Raw genomic sequence first — 23,832 nt, 5'->3', positions numbered from 1 at the left:
AACCAGAAACACAGTTTGTTGGTATTTCTAATTGCTCTGTATGCCTCAGGGAGGCTGCGAGACTGCAAGCAGTGAGAACACAGTCTCTGCACACTTCAAGACGTGGTCTGTACTGTGCACTCGTGAGAGCTTCCCTCCTCTAAACACCTTTGCGTCGGCATCTACTGCTTATGACTGGTGCACAGTTTGCTAAAATAGTTAAACTGATGCTAGGACTTCAGAGCACGGCACACAATTTGAGATTTGTGAGAGCTTATTATTTGGCACTCCGCGTGATGCCAATGCCGATTTTTCAGCCCGCTCTGTGCAAACATGCAATAAAAATAAATCAGCCTAAACAGGGCTAACGATGTTTCACAGAAACACTCCGTGGTTGGAGTCTCGTTCCCATCCTCACGGAAGGGGAAAACACTCGCTACTTATTAATTTATAAACTAATCCCCGCAGGCAGCACGAATTGTCAACTCGATAAATACGGGCTGCCGGCAGCGACAGGAAGTTGAACGGCACGAAGAATTATTAAAGAAAGAAAGAAAGGAGCCTCGTTGTGCCGGGGGGACCCCAGCGAGCCCTGCTCACGGCAGGCACGGCCGGGAGAGCCCCCCCTGCCCCGGGAGGCACGGGCAAAGCCCGGCGAGCTCCGGGGAGCCGCGCGAAGGCGTCGCGGGGCCGGGAGCTGCCAGCTCCTGCCTGGGGGCCCCGGCGGCTGCGAGAAGGAAGAGGAGAAGAGGAGGAGGAGGATGAGGAGGAGGATGCGGAGCCGGCACGGAGCGCCGGCCGGGGCATCCCGCAGCGGGGCGAGGCGGGGGCGCTCCCCGGGCTCCCCCCGCCGCCGGCGACCTGTTGCCGGGCTCGGGGCTGCCCCGGGCCGGTCCCCGGGAGCGGCGGCCGCCACCCACCTCTTTGATCTTGGCCCTCCGCTGGCGCACGGCGGGGTCGGCGGGCTCCTGCCCCGCGGCGCCCACGGGCGGGCGGAAAGGGCGCTGGGGCAGCCCGGAGGCGGCCGGCTCCTTCCTGCCGCGGGCGTCCTGCGCGACTTTCTCCTTGTCCCGGCGGATGTCCCCGCGGATCTCCTCGGGCAGCTTCTGCAGCGTCTCCTTGGCCTCCCGCAGAGCCCGCTCGTGGTCGGCGCGGATCCGCGCCAGGCTGCCCCTGCCCGCCGCCGCCGGGCCCGCCGCCGGGCCCCCCCCGGGCTGCGGCGGGGCTCGGGGCTGCCCGCCGGGCGGCGGCGGCGGCGGCTGCAGGGCGGCCGAGTGGAAGAAGACGCCGCTGAGCAGCTTGGAGGAGTCGGGCAGGAAGAAGATGGCCCCGAAGCAGAGGGTGATGAAGGCGCTGAACACCAGCAGCAGCACGAACTTCTCCGTCAGCCGGAACGCGCCGGGGCCCGCCGCCTTCCGGACCCCGCCGCCCGCTCCGCCGCCGCCGCCGCCGCCTCCCGCGGGGCCGCCCAGCGCCCCCGGCCCCGCCGCGCTACCGAACAGCGGCAGCAGGCTGGCGGCGGGCATGGCCCCCGCGCCGCCTCAGCGCGCCCCGCTCCGCTCCGCTCTGCCCTGCCCTGCCCAGCCCCGCTCCGCCGGCGGAAAGTTTCCCCGGGCGGCCGCGGCGCCAACTCCCCGCCCCTCTCCCTCTCTCTCTCTCCCTGTCTCTCCCTCCCCGGGCCCGCCGGCTGAGCGCTCGGCGTCTGCGGGGCGGGCGCCGTCCGTCAGCCCCGGCCCATGCTGCCGGGACGGCGCCGCCGCGGGTGCCGCTCCCCGCTCCGCCCGCGCCCGACTGCCGGGCGGCGGGGGGGCGGGGCCAGGCGGGGCGGGGCCGCCGGCCGGCCAATGGCGGCGGGGGCGGGGCGAGGAGGGGCGGGGCGGGGCGGCAGGGGGCGGGGCTCCGCAGCCACCGCCCCGAGGCTGCCGGTGGGGCGCGGGGACGCGCGGGGAAGGCGGGGGGGGGGGGGAGCGGGGGCGCGCGCGCGGCCCCGTGCCCTGCCTGGGGACGCGCCGGCGGGGGGGCAGCGTTTGGCAGAGCGGAGGTTTTTGGGCCGTGCCCGGGCGGGGCGGCCCCGAAGGTGCTGCGGTGCTGCCTCCGGACAGGCAGGGCGCGGGGTCGGAGGTGCGCTGCTCCCTCGGCGAGGAAAAAAGGAAAATGGGACCCGACGGCGGGGGGGAGGCCGAGCTTTAGCCAAGGGCAGGGAGAAGGCACTGCGTGAACTGCGAAGGCACGGCGCTGGAAACGGGCCGGGCGCGGGCCTCGCGCCGCTCCCAGCTGCATTCAGGGGAGTTTCACCGCTGGCTTAACGGGAATAAAGGCAGGCTGCGTCCCAAAACCCCGTTCCTCAGAAGTTAGAGTCTGAGATAGATTAATTGGAAACAGGCTTAGAAGAGCCAGCTACACGCAAACGTTGGACCGAGTCCTGCAGAACTCCCTCCAGCCTAGGAGCAAACGCTTCTGTGAAACTTCAGCATTACATCCGAAACCGAAGGATCAGCGGCCCACGATTTGCATCCACCAAAATCACCCCCTTTAATTTTCGCTCTGATTTTCCTCTAAATCCTATTTTTTTCTCCCCGGGTTGCGTTTCCCCACAGCTAGATGTGAAACTCCTGCTTAAACCAAACGATGAGCGCTGCAATCTTGACGTGCCTTTCCCAGAAATGTGTAACGCTGCCTGGAGAGCTGTGCCAAGATCAAACTGCTTCGGATTGAAGAATTCAGCCTGCTTGGAGAAGGAGATAAGAATCTGCGCCTTTTTTTTGTTGTTGTGTTGTTTCAAAGGAACATTTAAGGTGGCAAACACGGAGTTTACTGAAAGGCAGTTGGCTAATGAAAAAGCTTCCTAAATGGTGAAATACCACTCAGCTCCAGCAAGCATATTCTGTTTCAGTTGCTGCGTACGTGGGCGTACAATATTTTTCACAGATTGCCCGCAAAACTCATCACTACTTATATGATAATATTTGGGGGCTGAATTTGTTGCTGGCTGGAATAAGTGCCTCTCTTCAGCCCTCTGAAGTAATTCCTTAGGCTGCCATGTTGCCGCAGCACTCCGTGAGCCGATACAAGAGTTGAAAATCCCATCACCCAGGCTCTGCTCCTGTGCCTCAGCTGCCTAAAGGGAAGCCCTCTGAACTCACCGGCCTGCTGCGTTTTTGGTGCCTGAGGTAAGTGCCAGGGGTTAAATGTAAATGCATGCCGGGAGGTTCATCACCACCCTCATCGTTCTCTTTGGGACATCCTGCTGTTTTCCTGAGCACGTGGGAAGCAACAAGTATTTTAAATGCGAAGGCAGAACCTGTTAACTTCTCCAGCCTCTGCGATGAGATGATCTTTCCAAGGACAACAATAACCTCCTCCTCAGAACAGAAGCCAAAATTTTGTATGCAGAGCTTTCCTGTTGTGAACACCTGATGTTACAAACACTCAATAGCAGAGTCATGTGGGAGCCATTCAGTGGGACCGGTCATGCATGGAAAGCTCCTGGCACACAGAGCTGTTCACAAGATGAGGGCAATGGAGACTGCAAGAAAAAAAAATAATGCCTCAACCCAACATTGCTGTACAAGTCCCTTGTTTTAGGTCAATAATTTACTTTAGGCCCAAGACAGAGTCATATAAGATATTGCAAAGAACATGAACATACAGGGAGTATTTGAGGGGAAAAATCCACTCAAATATGAGTAGAAGAATTGAGAGTTATACATGCTCAGTTTTGACTGTCTGTATCTGACAGGAAATGCAGCTGTAAAGTTAAGCACCATTGATAGGTCACCACATTAAATAGTGTCAAATAATCTGAGTGAAGCATGAAGAAATGAAGCCTAGTGTTTGCAATAATCTCCTGAGGATGGCAGTGGAAAGCCTGCCCACTTGCACCAGGACTTCCAGTGGAGGAGCTTCTTGCAACATAGCTGTCAGCACATCTACCTAGAGGGAACACTGAGCTGAGCTGGCTGACACTTCTCCCCCCCTCCATTTAATTTTTTTCTCCTAAATGAGCTGCATTACTTCCTGGATGACATCAGCTAAATGGGAAAAAAAACAAGTCTTCAGGCAGTTGTTTTGCTATGCTGAGTAAGGTTGGGTCCTATCCAGTAGTTATGCCAACAAAACACTGGTCTGCAGAGTAAAATGCGTCTGATCTGGGTTCAGCTGCAGGATTAGGAATCATTTCCCAGCTATCGTGCACAAGTCAGGCGTTTATAGAAAGGTAGAACTGATACATGAGAGGCAGTGAGAGAGAGGTTTGCGTAATCAAGGGACAAGGCACTTTTCTATACTAAATGTTCTGAATGGGCAAATTTGCTGTGTATTGACTGAAAGACATGGAAAAAATGTGTCAACTGTTTCTTTTCATATATATATACACATATTAACCAGCTGCACCTATTTTGTCCTGGTTCTAGCCTTAGATCTTGCCTCGTGATAGAGAATTAGCCTGCATGTTCTAACAGATACGTGGGACAGATAAGGGGAGCATTAACAGCTGGCCCATCTTGCGTCACATTCAGCTGAGACTGATTCAGCTCTTTACACAGCGAGTTTGTACCGGTGCTGCTGCCTTGCAAGGGCCTCGTAGTACGATGCTCTGGTGCTGACCAGTTTTAAACATTACTTGACAGCTTCCTTTTGAAATACAATACTTTCGTCCAGATCTTCAGAGACAGATTTAACAGGCTTGCCTTTGGGAATGCAATTCATAAACCCAAGTTAGATGTTCTTTCTAGAGTAAGTAGCATGACGAAGACATTGAGTTCCCAGGGCTCACAAGCAGGCTTCGTAACACCCAGAGTGCTGCTTGGAAAGAGGCTTCGGCCATTTGAAGACCGCATGAGTATGAAATACTCTCTGTCTCTCCGATTTTGGCACTTGGCTGCAGTTCTGAGTTCAGTATGTGAGGAAAGTGTGACTCACAGCTGCAAAACCTTTGCTTGGTCTTCAGTGCTTTGAGTCTAAGGGACTGTCTGATGCTTTAGTTTAAGAGCTCAGAAGAAGGAAATATTGACCATTTATTTAGGAGCCCTGTGGTTAGAGCATTTGCTCAGGAAGTTGTAGAGCTGTGTTCAACACACTTTTGTAGTCTCAGGTGATTCAAATTCACCTCTTTCGTCTTGCCGTAGTGTGTCCTAGAGAAGGTACACTTTCCCTACCCTTCCTTTTGAAGTTGTACTGCAGCTTAGAGAGGAGTGCAGGACTCTGACGGCAAAGAGGAGAGGAGTTTTCCTTAAGGAGTATTGCTCAACAGTCCTGAAGCGAGAGCGCTGGACTCCCAGAGAAGCCTACAGCCAGAGTACTGGCACTAATCTGGGAGGTGGAGGTGCCATTTTTTTCTCTTCACGATGAGCTTAGTGTTGAAGACTGGTCTCCTATCTGAGGATGCAAAGTAGAAGAGAGAAAGTGAGATTGTGTGACAGCCTTTCTCAAACATTTTCTCTAAACGCATGAGATGAATGTGGCTAATACCCACGCTTTATCCCAGCTTTGGCTAATACACAAACTTTTTTTTTTTTTTTTTAAATATAAATTCTGTAGAAATGTATCAGGAGTATGAAGCTCTAAGCTTGCAGAATTTATTGCTCCACTCCTTCAACCCTTTTCTGCCATGGCTGATGAATGGTTTGCTAGGTCTCTTTCCTACCAGTATCTTTGGAATTACCCTTTATAACTCCTTCCATCTCCACCTGAGGGAGGGGATCATTCATTTCTCAAAATGAAGGCTCTGTAATGCACACAGCTGGCAGTGCTTATTTGGAGGGTTCACTGAAAGTGTCCAGCTAACACCCAGCTAAGGGCAGAAAGCCTCTGCCCTTTCTCTCTTCCCCATGATTTCGGATGGCACAGAAGATGACCTGCAAGAAATGCTGCCAGAAGAAAGTATTTGACTCTTGTTCTGTAAAAAGATGAAATATTAAAAGCATTTTCTTCAACATCACAGGAATTCTGAGTCTAGAATTTGATCTCTGACCCCTTGCGGGATTGTGTCCAGTACTGGCACGAAGCTCTCATACTCAACCTTAGATGGCATCTTTGAGACTATCACACTTAAGTTACTCCTTGCTTTTCATCATTTTTTTTAATTGCTTCTGTTAAAGACTTTCTGCAGTCCCTCAGAACAAGCAAATGAGGCCATGGAATTACATGTACAAGGGAGAGGCAGGAAAATAAAAGAAAGGGAAAGTGCTACAACATTTTACCATTGTTGACATCCTTTAATCAAATTTTAGCTATGAAGCTAAGAATCAGAAGATAGCTTTTATGGTATTTCACCGTTCAGATAGGTATCTCATAATTATTCTCGTAGCAATTAAGGCTGAAGATGTTTTGAGAGGTCCCATGAAATTCCATCTGTATCTTAGATTTTTGAGGCGTTATTAAAAGTTGTGACAGGCCCCTCTGTCCTCTTCTCTTGCCCCTCAGAACCAAAGAGGTTCCTATTATGTAAGGCTGATATGCTCTTTGACTTCCATTCTCACGTTTCTGTACCCAGAATCCCCAGCAAAGGTAAAGGCCACTAGGTATGGCATATTTAAGGGACAAAGCTCAATGGATTGTAAGCGACTGAAAACTATTTACTACTGTACTTTCCTTTAGTCTTAATTACCTCTAATAGCACCAAAGCATCTTATGCCAGCATTATGACTGTAACAATTATGTTCCCCCAGCAGCACTTTCTTGGCTATCATCAAGTTTGTATATTACATTTAAAGGTATGAAATTAGAGTTTATTCTGACAAGATGAAATCACAACAGGGAATGAGGCAAAATTTCCTTTCCAAGGTGGCATCATTTTCCCCAACCAGAGGAGAGAAGTGTCAGCAGAGAACAAGACATGACCAGTGGAGATGGATTTTGCAGTCATTCAACAGCTGTGTTTAGCAACCAAATGACGGGAATATCTAGACATCTTGGTTTCAAACTAGAGCTTCCTGTTTGAATATATAAGCCCAAAGGAAAGTGATTGGAGTGTAGGTTACTAACCTGATGACTCTGTCAAGGAAGTACACTGTAACATGATTGAAAGTATTACCAAGAGATCTTGAAAACAAAAGACACTGCAGATTTATTTACAGTTATTTGTATTTTATTTATTTAATTATTTATTATTTATATTTATTTATATTAGGAGTGCTTGGTTAGTATAAGATTTTAAGTCCATGGGCAATGGTTCCTTGGTTGTTTCATTAAAAAAAAAAAAAAAAAAAAAAACAAACAAAGCTGAAAATGTTCCCCAGCTCTTCTTATCATCCCAACCACGCTTGGTGCCACGTGGAATTGCCCTCATGTAATAGCTGAAGTGGTGTCCTCGTGCTTCTTTCTTCCCAGTGGCTGTTTCCCTAACTGGATGAGTTAATTCTGCTCAACAGCACATTTTAATAGTACAAGTACAGATATGGCTTACTGACTATACCCTGATTGAGACATTGCTGCAGATTTATTTTTGAATCTATTTTAAAAGCCACTCTCTCTTCTGGAGGTCTTAACAGCTTTGGAGTTACAAGGAGCAGAGCTTATGTATTTAGTTATTTCCTTAATTAGTCTTTCTTATTGAAAATACTTCACTATTTACTGGTTCTGTCCTCTGGGGAAAAAAAAAAGTGATGCATCTTTTTTTTTTTCAGTGGATCTCTTGAGGCCCACTACATGTTTCTTCTTCACAGACTTCTGTAAAAATTGTTGTGGCCAGTTCCATCAGTCCTCAGTATATTCTCTTACCCCAAACCCATTTGGTGACTGGGAATTTCTTTTATTTATTTATTTATTTTCTTATCTGTGCCATTCATGATCTGACTCACCTCGGTACATAACAATAAGGAGTCAGATGTGTCCCACTACTACCTGACTGGCTGTGTGGATTTTTTTTTTCTTATCAGATCACTCAGAGTAGTGACTCTTAGCTGCAGAATGCCAGCTGGCTAGTGCGTACATGGTGCACACGTCTGCTCAGATCTTCCACAGTTGTGAATTATTTGTCTTCTTTAAATGAAATCCAGGATTTTCAGTCTCAGTTCAAATCTGATATTTTATCCTACTGAAACTCCCTTGTTTGATTTACTGCTTGGGCTACATGATGCAGAAAAAATCACAGCTAATCTGACCTTTGCTCTTGCTGTTTGGCTAAACCAGGATCTTATTGAAAACCTAGACAAGAAAAATGGCGTTACCATTTTTTATATTTTTTTTTCTGTATGATGGTGGGCCTTATTTTTCTCAGCTAAAAAAAAAAAAAGCTGACCTATTTCACAGTAAGACATAATGTATGGAGTGTGCTTTAAAATCCTTAAATGAAATGCTGTTTTGGGTTGCAAAATTTTTCTTTGTTTTCCTTAGAAATTAAATTCTCTTAGTTTCCAGTGCTCTGTTACTAGACCAAGGACTTGTAGTACACCACTGACAATCTGTCCTAGACCAGTTCTGGTTCATTTCATTTATTTGGCTGTCTTCCTGAAACACAGGTCTCCTTTCTCCTCTGTATATGTCCAGTTGTCCCTGAGCTTTCTGCTTTATTGACAGATGTATTGCCTCAATATCATCTGATGCTGTGGGCCATTGTTGCAACCGTGATCTAGCAGCGTCTAATGCTTTCCTGAGTTCAAGGCATCTCTGAATGCTTTATGTACTCCAGACACACCAGGCAGTATGTAATCCTAGGCAGACTTGAGAATGACAACAGTGAATTAGCAGCAAGCAGCATTCAAGGAGGCAGATTTTTGTTTAAGATGAGATGCAGAAAAATATCCAGGGCTGAAAAGGGAAGATAATTGATTCAGAAGCAAACGTTTCTTAGGGGAACCTTCAGGACTCAAAGAAGCTGGTGAAGACCAGAGAATTTTTTTCCTTTCAGCTTGGTACTTTTGGCATGAAGGTCTTCATGTAAGTGGGGTATCTATAGCATAAACAGGAACTAAATATGAGTATCATCTGGAGAAGAGGGTAAATATTTGCACGCAAATCAAGTCTCCAAGTTGGGGTACAAGTGGGGGAAGGTTCTCTAAGCATTTCATAGTTTCATGCCTCCTTCTATGCTTCTGTAGTTCTCCTTCATACAATCTGTTTCCTTTAACATCCCTGTCAACAGGATAGGAACATGCCTTTGTCCTGAATAAACGTACAGGGTAATCGCAAATGTGGAAAGTGAATAGTTGTTTTTTGTAACGGTGGTTGAACATCAATATATTTATATAATAAATCTACTGTAAGAGATAATATCTAATATTTTCTTAGGTTAACCAGTAACTGGCTAGTTTTGCAAAATATTCGTCTGTTCCTTATTATCAAAACTTGGTTTTGATTCATCATTGGCACCAGCTATTTTGCTCAAATGAAAGCAACTTGGCATGTCTTTCTCCTTATGTATTTGAGTCAACAGATGAGAGACAGCAAAATAAGTTAATTGTTAACTTATGTACGTGAACACAGAGGACAAATTCCAAACAGAGCAGAATGAGGCATCTGGGTAAGGTCATCATGCTCCTAGAATCACCCATTAAATTAAGTTTTTAACTTGTTGTTCCACTTTTTTCCCCAAAAGGTTAGCACAGAGATAGTTTCTTTCAATGGGCGCACAGCTTAGTATTCAATCTGTATTAGGAAAATATTGATTTGCAAATTGACCTTTAACAGATCTTTAAAATTAGGATTTTTTTTTTTTAATGAGTGTTTCCTGATAGAAAACAAAGTTTACCACACAGCATTCAAGAAGCTGCACGTAATTTGTTTCTCTCTACTTGGAGTGGAACAAAGAATAAATCCCTCCTACCTAGCAGGCAGGGAAAGGCCATGTTACTGTAAGGGTTTGGGCTGGCATGACCTATGCCATGCTTTCTGTGAGAGCTGGAACATACTGCTTTCGAAAAAAACACAAGGTGTTGTCTTTAAAGATCTTTATCAGAAATGGCTTGATATCATGCTGCCTTTTCCTACAACCTCGCCATATCTCTTCAAAGAAAGATTTTCTGTGTTCTGTAGCCTCATGCTTACTCCTCTGTTTCAGTTTTTAGTGACAATTGATAGTGCAGAACTCAGGTGGTCAGAAAATTTAATATGAGGCAAATGTTTGCCTCAGAATTTTAATGGAATTTATATACAACACTACTAAAAAGTAACTCCCTATTTGCCAAAGTTGCATCAGAACATTTGTGTAATTGCAAAGGGATCTGCATAATAGTGGAGGAAGGCTAAGTGACTTTGTTACCAAGGCTGTGCTGCTTTGTTGGTGTCTCAAAAGGGCTGTTGCATGGGGGAAGCCTTGTGCTGACTTGTCATCACCAGCCCTGTCCTGTTCACAGTCCTGCTGTGGCTCTGAAGAGGCCTCCACCAGTCCACCTGGGGACTACACCTTTTACTACAAAGGTCCTTTTGCATGTCTGGCTATTCACTCCATCACTGATGTGTTTGTGCCACATGTAGCTATCCCCTTGTCATCTGGAAAGACAATAACTTCATTTAAGCCATTGCCCATCAGCACCTCATAGCAAAAGTGAGAGATGAGGAACATGGACTGGAGGCAGGCTTTCAGGCTACAGACTTACTTACAGTGTGCCCCCATAGAATCATAGAATCATTAGGGTTGGAAAAGACCTCCAAGATAATATGGTCCAACCATCATCCTACCACCAATGTCACCCACTAAACCGTGTCCCTAAACACCAGGTCCAACCTTTCCTTAAACACCCCTAGGGACAGTGACACCACTACCTCCATGGGCAACCCATTCCAATGCCTGACTACTCTTTCTGAGAAGAGATGTCTCTAATTTCCAACCTAAGCTTTCCAGCCTTTGGTAGCCTGCACAGGTGATGTAGACTTTACTCCCAGCCTGGAGCTAGCCTTGCTGGAACATCGTGCAGGAGGTCATCGGCCCAGCTGCTCACTTCCATGAGGGGAAAGCACATGCCTGACCCAGAATGGTTCAAGACTGAGAACACAAGTATGGATTGCTTGTCCATGGAATATGGACCATATGGCATATAGTCTGCTGGAAGGATGAAATTAGAGAGCAGTTCTTAGGGCTGTATGTATGTGGAAGGAAAAGTAGGGAGAAGAAAGCAGACACTTGTGAACTAGTCTGCCTCTGAGGCACTGTCAGGAAACCAGACATCATCATTAGATATTATTTATTGCCAGCTTGATTCCCAACCCATGCTTGTTGGCCAGGATGAGATATCTTTTGCACTAGCCAGAGGCAAGAAGGAGGCCTAAAAACATCACCTCCTCTACACACTGGCATTTCTTTGTTTTACTGACCCAGGACCATCTAGATGTTGACCAGGATGGTGCCCAGTGACCAGGGAAAGTACAGACAAAGCAGCCAGGTCACTTCATCCAGGCAACTTTCTGCCTGTTCTTGTGGGAGTGAAGCAGGCTTCTCTTCCTTCTCTTGCTGTGGTTGGAAGTGTAACACCTACTGACAATCCTTCCTGAAGAAAACTGGTGTCCATGTGTGTAGAGCAGGAAGTGGGATTAGGAACCCTTCTCCCTGAGCTGGTGCTGCTGAGTGGCCAGTTTGTAAAGGCAAGGTAGACATGAGGTGCCTTGATGGCTTTCTACTGAAGTTCTCCTGATACCATCTTAGGCTAAGACAGAGCAAGTGGTCTGTCTTAGTTACTGTTTAATTCAGTTAGGTTACTTAACGTGATGTGGAACTAAACTGTGTAATGGAGAGTCAGACGTGCTCTGCAGGCTTGACCAACATTTTCTGCACACAAGCAGTGCTGTTCCCAGTATCTGAATCTTTTTATAAGCATGACTTGGAGGTTAAACCACCAACCAGGGCAGCAGTCTTGCTAACAATCTTGTCTGTGAAGTGGCTCATGAATGGTAAACGCAGAGAACTAAATACTGAGATGAATGTCTAAATGCATAAGTAAAACAGACATAGATAATATTATGAAATAGGAAGTCTGAATGAGTTGTTTTGGTTTAAAACATTAACCTAAAATGAATTATTTCTCTGTCCTTCCCAAAACAGGATGGGTGGATATGGAAAGTGGATCCATAAATAGAAATTGCAGAGTTACGTCCTGTGTCAGGCCTGTCTAATACTCCTTATCCTTTGCTTTTCTTCAATTTTTAACTGAGGAGATATAATCTGAGCTGCCTATCATTGAGATGGAGAACTAGATGGACACAAAAAAGAGTCCAAACATTTGGGAATACAGAAAATAACCAGCTTTAAAATAAGAAAATACAAGCTAGATATTATTATAATAGTAATGAAATAATATATAAATACTCTTAAAATATGCAAAGACAAATTTCACTTGAAGGGCTACTAATAACCCATTCATACGATATTTCCAATGTTTAACACTCCACTGTCAGTGTTTTTCATTGACTGGGTTAGACTGATAGTATTGAGAGACTCACGAGGTGGCAACTGGCCAGTACTAAAATTTCTCTCTCATACTATCTGCACTGGTCTGACAGAGACAATATGTCCTACCTAAGCATTTCCCACAGGAACAAAACAAAAGTATCAGGAAAGAGCACAGTTCCCTGAATGAACTATTTGCTCAGCAAAGAATCTCTAAAGTGATTTGAACGGGTTTTGGTTCACTTTAGGCTTTTTCTTAAAACAGGTTTATAGGATTAAATAAGCAAGCCTAGCATGACTGTAAGTACACCTGATTGCCTTGTCTTCAAGAAGGGGATGGGCCTCTCATAAAAAGTCCTTTTAACTCGCTTTTCTACTTTCTCCCTCTACATGTTCAACAAATTATTTTTTCATAAAACAATATACTGAAAAAATCGATTTTCTTTTTTTTTTTTTTAATGAAAAAAATGAATAAAGGAATTAAGTAAGCTATCCTATACTATACTGAAATTATTAATTATAATTTGTCACCAAAAACTCTGCTGTCGACATTATTCAAAGGCATAAAACTGTAATGAACGGACAAGCAAATATGCTTGTATGTTTGTTTTTCTTAAAGTGCAGAACTCAGATATTTTCAAACATAAATCTAATCCTGCAATCAATTATGCCCAGGTTGATTGTAGTCATCAAAAGGGATTATGAGGTCAGGCTGTAGCGTACTGTAGGCTGACAAAATGTTTCTTACTCTCAAGAACTGAGTCAGAGGGGTCTGACTGTGTTTGGGCCTCGATGAAGATTGATGTGCAATACAGAGTTAAATAATGCTGATAAGTGAAGGCACATATCAGGATGAGGAAAATTTATGCTTGACCCTTTTTTGAGTGTTTTTAACAGAGTTCTGATCTGTGATCCCAGTAAATCTCCAGCTTCTTCTTTGTGACCAGGTAGTGGTAGCCAGAACACTGCTCACCCTTTTCTTTTACCTCACTATAATTATTATCCTTTTTATACTAAAATACACTAAAATTGTACCGAGAAACTTCAGTTAATATGGGATGCAAAGAAATCTAGGTATCAGAAAGTATTCTATAGTGTTCCATGATCTAAATAGCTTCTAGCTATTCTTAGATGAAATGTAAGCTATGATTTACCCTTGATTTCCTAAATGGCCTGAGTCATAGCACCTTAGGAAAATCTGTCCCCTAAGGCGATACTACTAGTTCTTAATATGGATATTAAAATCAGTGTATGCTCTTTTCTTCTTTTTTTTTTATCTGTTCTTTTGAGGCTATAATTTAGGAGTTCAAGACATTAAATAGTCCAGCAAATATATGTTAATAAAAATCAAACATTGCCAAGATAAGTTGTTGTTATTTAACATTACCAAAAAGGCCTGCAAAGCAAGATAAACTGTAGATAGCTAAGTTTTCTCTTTCCCCTTTTTTCTGGCTGTTTGTAAAAAAAAAAAAAAAAAAAAATAAAGGAATGGAAAAAGATGCACTCTGGGGGAAGAAGGGGAATATCCTGCAAGCCTAACATTAGTCTAGTAGGGGCCATTTCTATGGACTCCTTTGTAGACACTGGAGAAAGATAAGCTCCTTCAGATGTGATAAAGAACAGCTGTCTTGGGCTTTTGTTCTGAATCACTTCTGGAAGAGATGATCTCTCTCCGTCTGCAGCAGACATGTATCAGCCTCTCTCGAGCCTGAAGTGGCCGATACCCCCGAGCTTGCAGAGTACTGCCCGCGATGATCACACAGCAGCAGCAGACAAGCACCAGTGGCTTCTTCCAGAGGTGTAAGAAAGCACTGGAGATTTTATTTTCTGAATACGATGGGGAAACAGGCAAGTGAATGAGCTGATATATAATACCAAGGGAAAGACCATTCTTGCCTGACAGCAGTGACTGTTCTAGTAGCTCTGCATCCTTGTTCATAAAGCGTGAACTATTAGTGAAAACAGGCTTCCTTCTCTCACAGTCCTCTCACAAGCACCGAGTAAAGCATTTGGTCTTGTATGCAGTTTCCAGTCACTGCATTAATGAAAAGTAGCTGAATTGCTCTCTGACAGGTTCCCGTCACAGAGCCGTTTCAAAAGCTCTGATGAGATGCACAGTTCTTTACCAGTGTTTTTGACTGTAATGCTAATGGGTGACCTATTTTTCCCCCCAAGAATATACACCTGTCCCTTACTGGGGATGAATCCAATAGTCCTGACCATCCTTTGATTTTCACCTTTGCAAGGACTTTTTACTCTGTGATAAGGTAATAGAAAATCCATCATCTGATCTGGTAGTGCTCATGTGCTCTGAAACATTTACACTAGGTACTGGACGCCTGCAGTTATGTGTTTGTTTTTTTTTTTTTTTAACTGATGTAGAAAAGAATAGAGTCAACCCCCTGCTACCTTTGATTTTTCCTTTCCCCTCAAGCCACTGCTTGTTATATTACCCTGGCAAAATAATTTCCCTCTTGTAAAAGCCATCTGCATGAAAGGCACTCCTGTGCAGTGACTCAGTCACAGAAGCATTGTATGCGGGGAAGCTCCCTCCATGTGGATCGTTGCAAAGAACTGAGACAATTTAACACGATCAAAGAGAAAAACTTTCCAACTTAGTCAATTGTGATATTGTTATAGTTTTCCCATTAGTGTGGGGGAAAATATTGATGTGTTTTGACTGATGTTAACACAAGTGTCTTTTCTTTCAAATTTCTGGAATTGCAATCAAAGGACTCCCTCTGTCCTTGGGCTTTCTGTAAGGCTACCTTTAAACACACTCTTTTTGCTTGTTCAGGAAGCTGTCATTAAACAGCAATAACCTTTTATTACTGAATTTAGCTGTTTTTGAATGGGTGACCTAGAGATTAAAATTTCAGGCTCTGTTACTAATTAACAGAGTCATTTGAACCCTGATGGATGTATTATTTAGTACCTGGACTTAGATATTTTCTCCTTTCATTTTACAAAGGTGAATTTCACATCTTTTGTGATTTGAAAGCTAACATTTATGGCAGAGTACATTTAGAATGCTTATTCATCACTTCACGGTGATGAGCACTTGTCTTCTTGGCCCTGATTCATCAAAACTTTCAGTCATGCTCTTCTTGTTAAGCACAGCGTTGAGTGTGTTCCTAAAGGCTTTGCTGAGGTAGGGGAAGCCTTTTTCCTTTGAGAAGTGCTATATGGTGTATTTGCATTGAATATGGAAAGGTAAAGTATATATTAGCAAAATACATCTTTGCTTATTTGTAATTATAATGGCTTTATATGAATCACAAAGCATAGTATTTCAGTGGAAGAAGTTATTTTTATAATGCATGGGATATTCAAATAAACCATAAGAAACTGCTAATTGATAAAATATCTGACACTGTTTCACTGGAAACCAGGGAACAACTAAGCAGTTTTGAGTAGAAAACTGGAATTAAGAGCAAATAACCCCATCTGTACTATAACCAGGAAGCTTAGGCATCCAAATTAAGTTAAGGCCTAAGTTATTAGAGAATGCTGTTTGAAGGTTAAAAGTTGATTACTAGAGCTATGCAATTCTTTCTTCTATGTATCTACAGTGACTGAAAGAACCTGAGAGCTAAATCTCTGAGGACTGAATGTAATCCCATGTAAACATTTAATTCACAAAGTTCAGCACAATTACACACCTTAAAAGTATCTTTATTTTACAGAGTAATATTTAGTTGATTTTTATTATTATTATGCATGCAATGCTTGTGAAACAAAGTGTTTAAAATCACAATTTAAAAACAAGACTTAAATTCAGAAAATCTTTAGAAATAAACATTGGGCCTTTTGTGAAGTTCCTTGTCATTGTATTAATGAAAAGTAGCTCTTCATTTCATCCTGGAAGGTACTTACCAGAAAGCAGCTTCGCAGTGCTGGTTCAGAAGCTGGGGTAATGCACCAGGAACAAAACCTAAGGACAGTATCAGCATCAGTTTCTAGACTTGTGACTAATTGGTCAAACAGTTTTTCTCTTCCATTATAGGTTTGTGGGAAGAAAATAGACAGTTTTGGAAAGGCTTTCCACGAGTGTTTTAGTTTAAGAGTCCAACAGCTCGGTCTTCAGTTTAATTTGTGGTTCATTACATTACCACCCTGAATGAATCCTAAGGAAGCTTTTTGTTATCCAAGTATTCTACTAAGACTTAGGTCACAGCTAAAGAAAGCAGTTTAAGTTAGATCTTCTACTGTTAAGACATCTACGATTAGAGGGAGCAAATATTTCTCTGTCAGGTTAAATGTAGTCTGACAATACTGCAGTCTCATACAGGTTAAAAAACTCCTTTGCCTAAGGAATTGTTGTTTATTTTTCCTTGCTATCCTAAATAACTGTGAAACAAGGGGAAAGAGCAAGCCCTGTGCCACCCAGGAGCTCTTCCCAGCTCACTGGTTCAGGCGCATGCTGCAGGGACGAGAGACACACGCTGCACCCCTCTTGGCTGTACTGTAGTTTCCAAGCAAACTGCAGCTCAAACATCAGCATTGTTAGGGAAACGGGACTGGAGCACATAGCAAAGAATCCTGCCATACTATGTAGGTAGAGCCAGGACATACCATGGTATCTTTAAGGTAGTCAGTTACATAACCAAATTAAGATCTGGGAGAAAAACTGTCATGGACAGAAGCAGGAGATCTGAACGCCTTTTATAGCACTGGGGATTGTATGGTCCAAGTGAATAGGATTTGTCATTAAAGTATTTGGGGTTAAGCATAGGAATGAAGAAGGTGTAAGTTTTTTTTTTTGTCCTTTTTTATTTTTTCTACAATATTGTGTTCGTGTGTTTCTGCTTTTCAGGGAGGAGTACACAGGCACCTGCATCTTTGATGCCACATCTACCAAGAGGCAGCACCACTAGCAGAGCTATTATCTGTCTTTGACTACGTATCTGTCAGTATATAGAGAGATATAGTTTTAAATACAACCTTGTAGAAAACAGAACTCCTGTCTGAGTCAAGTCATTTTTTAAAAAAATTGGAGTGGGCTCCTGAGAGTTGTTCAGCTGTTGTGTGACAATGTAATTAAGAGTAGAGCATTGTTTAGGGCACATGAGACTGTCTTCATGAATAACTTACACCCATACTCTATAACAACCGACTTTGTGTCAGCATATATAGAATAGCCAGAAAATAAAGTGATGGATGCCTCATTAGCACAGTTTAAAATCAGTGGGCACTTATTTTTTTCACACAGGTTCCTTAATTGGAAAAAAAGATACTTGGCCAGATGGCTAAAAAAGAGATACTTCAAAGGAGCAAAACACCAGGGAAACAAAATGGCATGAGGAGAGTAGAATGAGATGGCACTTGCTGATCAAGAAGCAGTAGCATGGAATTGTCTTCTGCATTTCATACACGTGAAGTATAGGCCTGCTTGGGTATATTTCTAGAAGAGGAATAAGCCAAAGTGATTCTCTGAATATCTCATGGGATTTCATCTTTTTATTAGTCAACATCTTTTATCTCAGAACACAGTTCCAGTCCCAACAATGGATATATATAGATGTATTTTTTATTTTTTTATGTAAGTAAAATCTGCTGCCAGATTAATTTCTCAATCTTTCCAATTTGCTGTAAAAAATCCTAGAGAACAATGGGAGATGGTGGAATGACTTTCTAACCTTTTTTTTTTTTTTTTTGAAGGAGACAAATTGGAATATATAACATTAATTAATCAAACATGAGTCAGATTTTACAATGCTCTCTGGATTTTTTATCTACATTTTAACTGAAACTTCGGTACAATTTAAGAGAGATTTTCATTTAGAGCACATTTCCTTCTTGTTACATTGATTACATTGACACTAATGCATGATGGGGCATGAGCTGGAGAGTCTTGCAAGTGCTCACATCCAGTATGGGCATGTTCCATAAGAGCACAGCTGTGTTCCTTATTCCTGAGTCTCAAGGTCTGGATATAAGAAGATCTTCATAATTGAGACTACCAAGTGATTTATTTTTTAATTTTTATTTTATTTTATTTTATTTTATTTTATTTTATTTTATTTTATTTTATTTTATTTTATTTTATTTTATTTTATTTTTTTCCAGGTGGAAGAGACACGTTTTCTTGCATTGAAAAAGAAAAAAAATACAAAACAAACAAAATATTTGCTTTTATCTATATACTATAAATCTACTTTCCAATAAATGCTTTATTTCCAGCAGCAGCAGTGGGAAGAACAGAATCCCCTTTCCTAAATTAAGTTAGGATTTTTTTTTTCTTATAGCCACAGATCAGAAAACAAGGCAGAAAGCCATGCCTTTTTTGCTGTCAGCCCACAAGTCAGCAGCAGCACATGAAGTGAATGCTTTTGTCTGTGTGCTACAGCTTAACTACCCTGTGGTTAGCCTGTGTGCTTGCACGCTGGTGGAAGAAAGGGGAAGGTGTGACAGGAGGAGGTTCCCCTTCACCCGAGTACTCATAGTACCCAGACAGAGGCTGGCACAGCACTATGCCCTCTGCTCCTGCCTTTGTGGCCTCCTCCTCGAAAGGCTGGTGCAGAAGCTGGCTGTGGAAAGCCCGATGTTCTCTGCCAGGATGGCGTTCCCCCTCTGCTCTCACCCCAGCAGGACCCGGGCTGAGAAGAGAAGCTCTCTCCTGTCTGTGTAAAGGGAATTTTTCTGTGTCTTTAGCCCATAGCTGGGTTAGTGACAGGGTAAAAGTGACAAATTAAGTGGATAGTACAGGGAGACTAGTCTTAGCAAGAAACTTCAGAGATCACCTATAATTTTAACTGAGCAAAACACATGCTATTTTATCACTTTCCAGTAATGGCTCAAACTAATCTTAGTTTCTCCCTGGGAGAAGGAGACTTAGATGAAATGATATTTGGGTGGCAGTGCATTTAATAATGTTTAATAGTATATTATTTTTTACGACAAGCATAAAGCTTGTGATTTTTGCTCCTCTACCATAACTAAAATGGCACTCTGAACACTGGAAGCCTACAATTGTGGCACGGTGCTTTTGCCTCTCTCTGCATCCGCAAAACAGTAGTGAGGTGAGGGAAGCAGCCAACTTGAAGTGAAATGACAGCGTACCATCTGACCACTGAGGAAGTCACAGCTAAAATTAGAGGGTAATTCCAAATCTTCCATAATAATACTATGGCCTGCTGATATGTTTCATTGTCCCTTTGTTCCCCCATGTGGATCACCTATACCCCGCTGTATTCTGAGTCAGTCCAAGGAGAAGTGTTGGTGATTCAGGACTACAGGTCCCTCTCAGATGACTGTTGTCCCTTTCTGGATTGAAAACAGGATGCAGGATGTCTGCTTGCACACATGTTCCTGACACCTGGGGTCTGTGTGCATATTCCTGACCATGGTCACCTTGGCTTGCAGTGCTCAGCATAAAGTAGCTCAGGTCTGCCTTGTACTGCCTCAAGTTATGGCTGGATCACCGTTTGGCACAGACATAGATGTATGAAAGCGGGATGGGATGTGGGAAAAACCTGCAGCCGAAGGGAGATAAACATGCAGAGAGGAGAAAGCCAAAATATCGCTGTGTTCCCATTGATCTTTGAAGTTGTCCCCAGACATTTTTAGGTTAGAGAACTGACAATTACTTGGCAGATAACCCATGGAGACACCAAACTTGACAGAATTAAGAATTGTTTGTTCCAAGGGTGACATGTCCTTGAACAAGTTTCGGGAAACAGTACATACACAAGTGCCATCCGTAAGCATCATTCATGCATGCCTGCTTGCTCGACTGTCAGAGCACTAAGACAAATATGTTGCTGTGGTCAACGCAGGAGAGCACTGACACTCAATTTACAGCTGAGTTCTTCCATACCATTTTTAAAGCAGAGCGTACTGTTGAATGAGTGTAGTGGTGTGTTGCATAAATGTGTTATTTTTTTTTTCAGATTTCTCCCTCGAGGGTCAAGTAACAGAAGCAACAAGGAGTTTACTGAACCCCTCACCAATCTCTCCAGCTTTTAAACACTGAAAACTTGTTGCAGACAGCATTGTTTAAATAAAGCTGGGATTCTATGGCTTAATTGAGCAAGTTTCCATATCTCTGTCACACTCAGTTTATTCTGTCAGGAAAAAGTTTATGCTAACTCTAAATAAGCCACTTGTCAGAAATGTAATTTTTAAGTTATTTAGAGAGACAATTATTTAGGGAGACTGTATAAACTTTCTTGAATTATGGGCTTGACCACATAAGAAAATACATATGGAACAATTTAGGCTGCACCTGTTATAATGTAATAGCCATTTGCCTAGATACCGTGTGGACTCAGGGGGGATCTTATCAATATGCATAAATACCTGAAGGGAGGGTGCAAAGAAGACAGAACAAGAGACAGTGGGCACAAACAGGAACACAGATTCTGTCTGAGCATCAAGAAGCACTTCCTTACTGCGCAGGTGATGAAGCACTGGAATAGGTTGCCCAGAGAGATAGTGGAGTTTCCCACCTTGGAGATCCTCAAAAACTTTCTGGACAACCTGCTTTAGGTGTCTCTGCTTGAGCAGGGGGGTTGGAGCAGATGACCTCCAGAGGTTCCCTCCAACCTCAGCCATTCTGTGATTATTCTGTGACGTGCAGCACTATTTTTAGGAAGGAGAACGTTGGAGCAGGCCACTAGGTATCTGCTGCAGGATATCTTCATTCTCTAAATGTATGGAAAATTCTTAGCAACATGTGGCAAGGTTATAGACAGACATTTTGGTGGGGCTCAGTAAGATGCAGGTGAGAAAGAAAAAGGCCGTGGACCTTCATCTGGGTTGGGAATCTCAGAGGAAATTCCTATACCAGGTGTGGATCTCTGGGATTTCCAACAGGGAGTTTTTTTTATCTTTTAATGTTTCCTTTCCTTTTATAAGACATTTCGTACTAGTTCATGAGTATAGTGCAACTTTATTAAAGAAATATTAACAGAAACATTGCAGGAAGTCCACTTTTTTGTGTATGTTCCAGTTCTGTATTTTTAGTCATTCTGGACAATTCTGGGGGCGCAATTCACAAAGTCCTTATGCTGGTGCCCACTGGTGGGAGAGTGCTGGTAGCAGCTTTTTCGTTGTTAGGTGAGGTGCAGCCCGACACAAGTACTCTGTGCGCCATGGTAGATTGGCCAGCAGAGCCCTAAAATTGGGAGGTGCTGAGTCAAGGCTTCCAGTCACAGTGATTTAATGTATCTATCATCAGCAAACACAAGTTTAAACCAACCTGCTGTAAAAAATCCCTGACCAAGGAATTAATGCCAACTTGTTTATTCTTTCTGGTCTCCCTTGAGCACACCAACCTGCAGTAGGCATTAAGATTTTTCAGTTTCTGCCTCTCATGCCAGTGCGTGTGAATTACAGCACTGTAATTTAAAATAACAAACACATAATATGAAGCCTAAAATAATGAGAAATCTAGAACAACTGTACAGTCAGATAGTTTTACAGCCCAGTATTCAAAAGAAGATATAACGCTCTTCAGTCCTGAATTAAAAAGACAGGGATCCTTTGAACTCGTCCAGCCACTGGGCATTCTTCATAACCAACAACAAATTTTGGATCTTTGCCAAAGAATTAATATCCTTCTTCAGAAGGGATAAAATTAAATGAACACAGAGATCTTAGGTGTTTTGAAGAAAACTATTTCCACATAACCATACAGCAGAATTGATGCTAAGAGAGTGTCTAGATCTCGTTTGCGAAAACCGAAAATAGTTTTGACTGCATCATGTAAAATTTTGCTGTAGCCAGAGCTTTGTTCAATAGAATAATTGTAGTACTGTGTGTAGTGTCTGATTAATTCTGAGAGAATTCACTTTTTCTTTATAATTTCAGAAGAGTGACCAGCCAGCAGTGTTTGTCCGGTCCTTAACAGGATACCAGGAACCGGGAAAAAACAAGCACTTAGAAATCAGAAATCATCCTTAGCATTCCTAATAAGCCTTAACCTTTCCAGTGATGCAGAGGGCAATTATTGCACTTTTTACCCTCCATGAAATGCAGGTACGTCATAGCACTGAAGAACTTGTATATTTTTCTGCATTTTATTCTTCCAGGTCTGAGCTCTTGATTCACAATACCACCGCCATCAGGCCTGGAGACTGAGGAAAAATGGTGATTAAAACATACCTTTCCTAGGACATACCTTTCCTAGGACAGATTGCCTGGCTTGCGTAACTGATTGATTGTCCAAATTTAGTTCCTGTTATGTTTTTGTGATAATAGCAAGGTAGTGAGAAAAGTGGGGTCTCTGTGTTATGGTGCTGAATGCTGGCTGGGGGGATGTGGGTTTGTTTCTCGGTTCTGCTCCAGATTTTCCTCTGACCTAGTAGTGCTTTACTGCTTTGTCTAAGAAACCTGGAGGGTAAGCAGCCCCTAGCTCATAACTCTTGGCCAGAAAAATTCCTGGCAGTTCTGGATCCTCTGAAAGCGGAGGCCAAACAGAAAATGATGGAGTCGAAGGGACCCACTAAGCTCCTTTAATTCCACTGATCTGGAAAGCAGAAAAAGGTGAATGGTGGAGGAAGAAGGAGGTAATTGGATGTATTTTTTAAATGACAGAAATAATTTTACACCTTCAGTACACTTTCTTTCCTTTCCTGTTGACACATATAGCCCACCTTCTCTCAAATGACTGTCTTGCTTTTTAATTGGCCATTACAAATTGTTCAGCTCTTTTAGGCATTGATCTAAGGAAAACTCTGAGAAGAAATCAACCTGTTTGGTCTGACCTCTTAGTATTTGCAGTGCTATCTATCCATTCCTCCTAATGTATTTGTCATGCTGAATATGTTTTCTTTTCCTTTTACCTTGAAAACTAAATTTAAAAATCTTCTTTGACAGGAAATACAGGTTTATTTGCCAGTATGCACAGAAATCAAGGCATATAACTTCTCTTCCAGTAACAATTTGCTCTATTGTCCAAATGTAGCACATTCCTACCAGCCTTGGCACTGTCTGGGCCCTTGGTGAGGTAGGTCATTACAACATCGTGAGGGGTATTGTGGTTATAAATTGCTGAATTACTTTCATAGATCTTAGTCATGCCAAGAAATGTAGAAACATTTTTTTCCTAAATACACTTTCTCTCAGGATTTCCTTCCTACTGGATATGTTCCTGTTACCTTATGGCCTGATCTGTAGTCTGCTGGGAGTTAGACTCAATACGAGTTTTTCCATTAATTTCATTATTTACTTTGTTTCACTTGGCATTATTGATTCATATTCACTTTAGCTCAGACCCTTAGGCTAAACACTTCTAAAACGTGAAACTCCTTCTGTCAGGAGCACCTCATTTTCAAAAAGAGATAAGATTTCTGAGACCAGAAATATTAATGTGAACCTGAATCAAGGAAAAAAAAATCCATACATTTCTGCTTATTCTGCACATTTTATACCTTCTAGAAGACATATGAACCCAGACTTTCATTTTTATTTAACCATCCCTTAATTTAATCCCTCCATCCTTCAATAAGTGAAGCACAAAATCTTTCCTCATTTTTTTTTCCCTCCTTGAGCGTTCCATCTCCTGTTTTTCCTCAATCTCTGCAGCAAGC

The 23,832-nt window shown here is 43.0% G+C and overlaps 1 protein-coding gene and 1 long non-coding RNA gene across 2 annotated transcripts in view; one reads left to right on the top strand and one right to left on the bottom strand.

The window, feature by feature from the left end:
* The window catches only part of MAN1A1 (mannosidase alpha class 1A member 1), a 141,396-nt gene extending 139,778 nt beyond the window's left edge, over positions 1-1,618 (bottom strand). Inside the window, exon 1 of the mRNA XM_080588387.1 lies at positions 900-1,618. Within this exon, the coding sequence (XP_080444513.1) occupies positions 900-1,505 (606 nt within the window). The 5' untranslated portion in view covers positions 1,506-1,618. The remainder of the gene's footprint in view (positions 1-899) is intronic.
* Positions 1,619-1,915: 297 nt separating this feature from the next.
* The window catches only part of LOC308193555, a 35,282-nt gene continuing 13,365 nt past the window's right edge, over positions 1,916-23,832 (top strand). The window contains exons 1-3 of the long non-coding RNA XR_013949737.1: positions 1,916-8,856; positions 22,112-22,279; positions 23,120-23,249. This is a non-coding gene — a long non-coding RNA (uncharacterized lncRNA). The remainder of the gene's footprint in view (positions 8,857-22,111; positions 22,280-23,119; positions 23,250-23,832) is intronic.

The sequence above is a fragment of the Anser brachyrhynchus genome (assembly GCF_964034855.1).
Source record: "Anser brachyrhynchus genome assembly, chromosome: 3".
Taxonomy (NCBI): domain Eukaryota; kingdom Metazoa; phylum Chordata; class Aves; order Anseriformes; family Anatidae; genus Anser; species Anser brachyrhynchus.
Note: the sequence above shows the minus strand (reverse complement) of the source record. Positions and strands in the feature narration are given on the sequence as shown.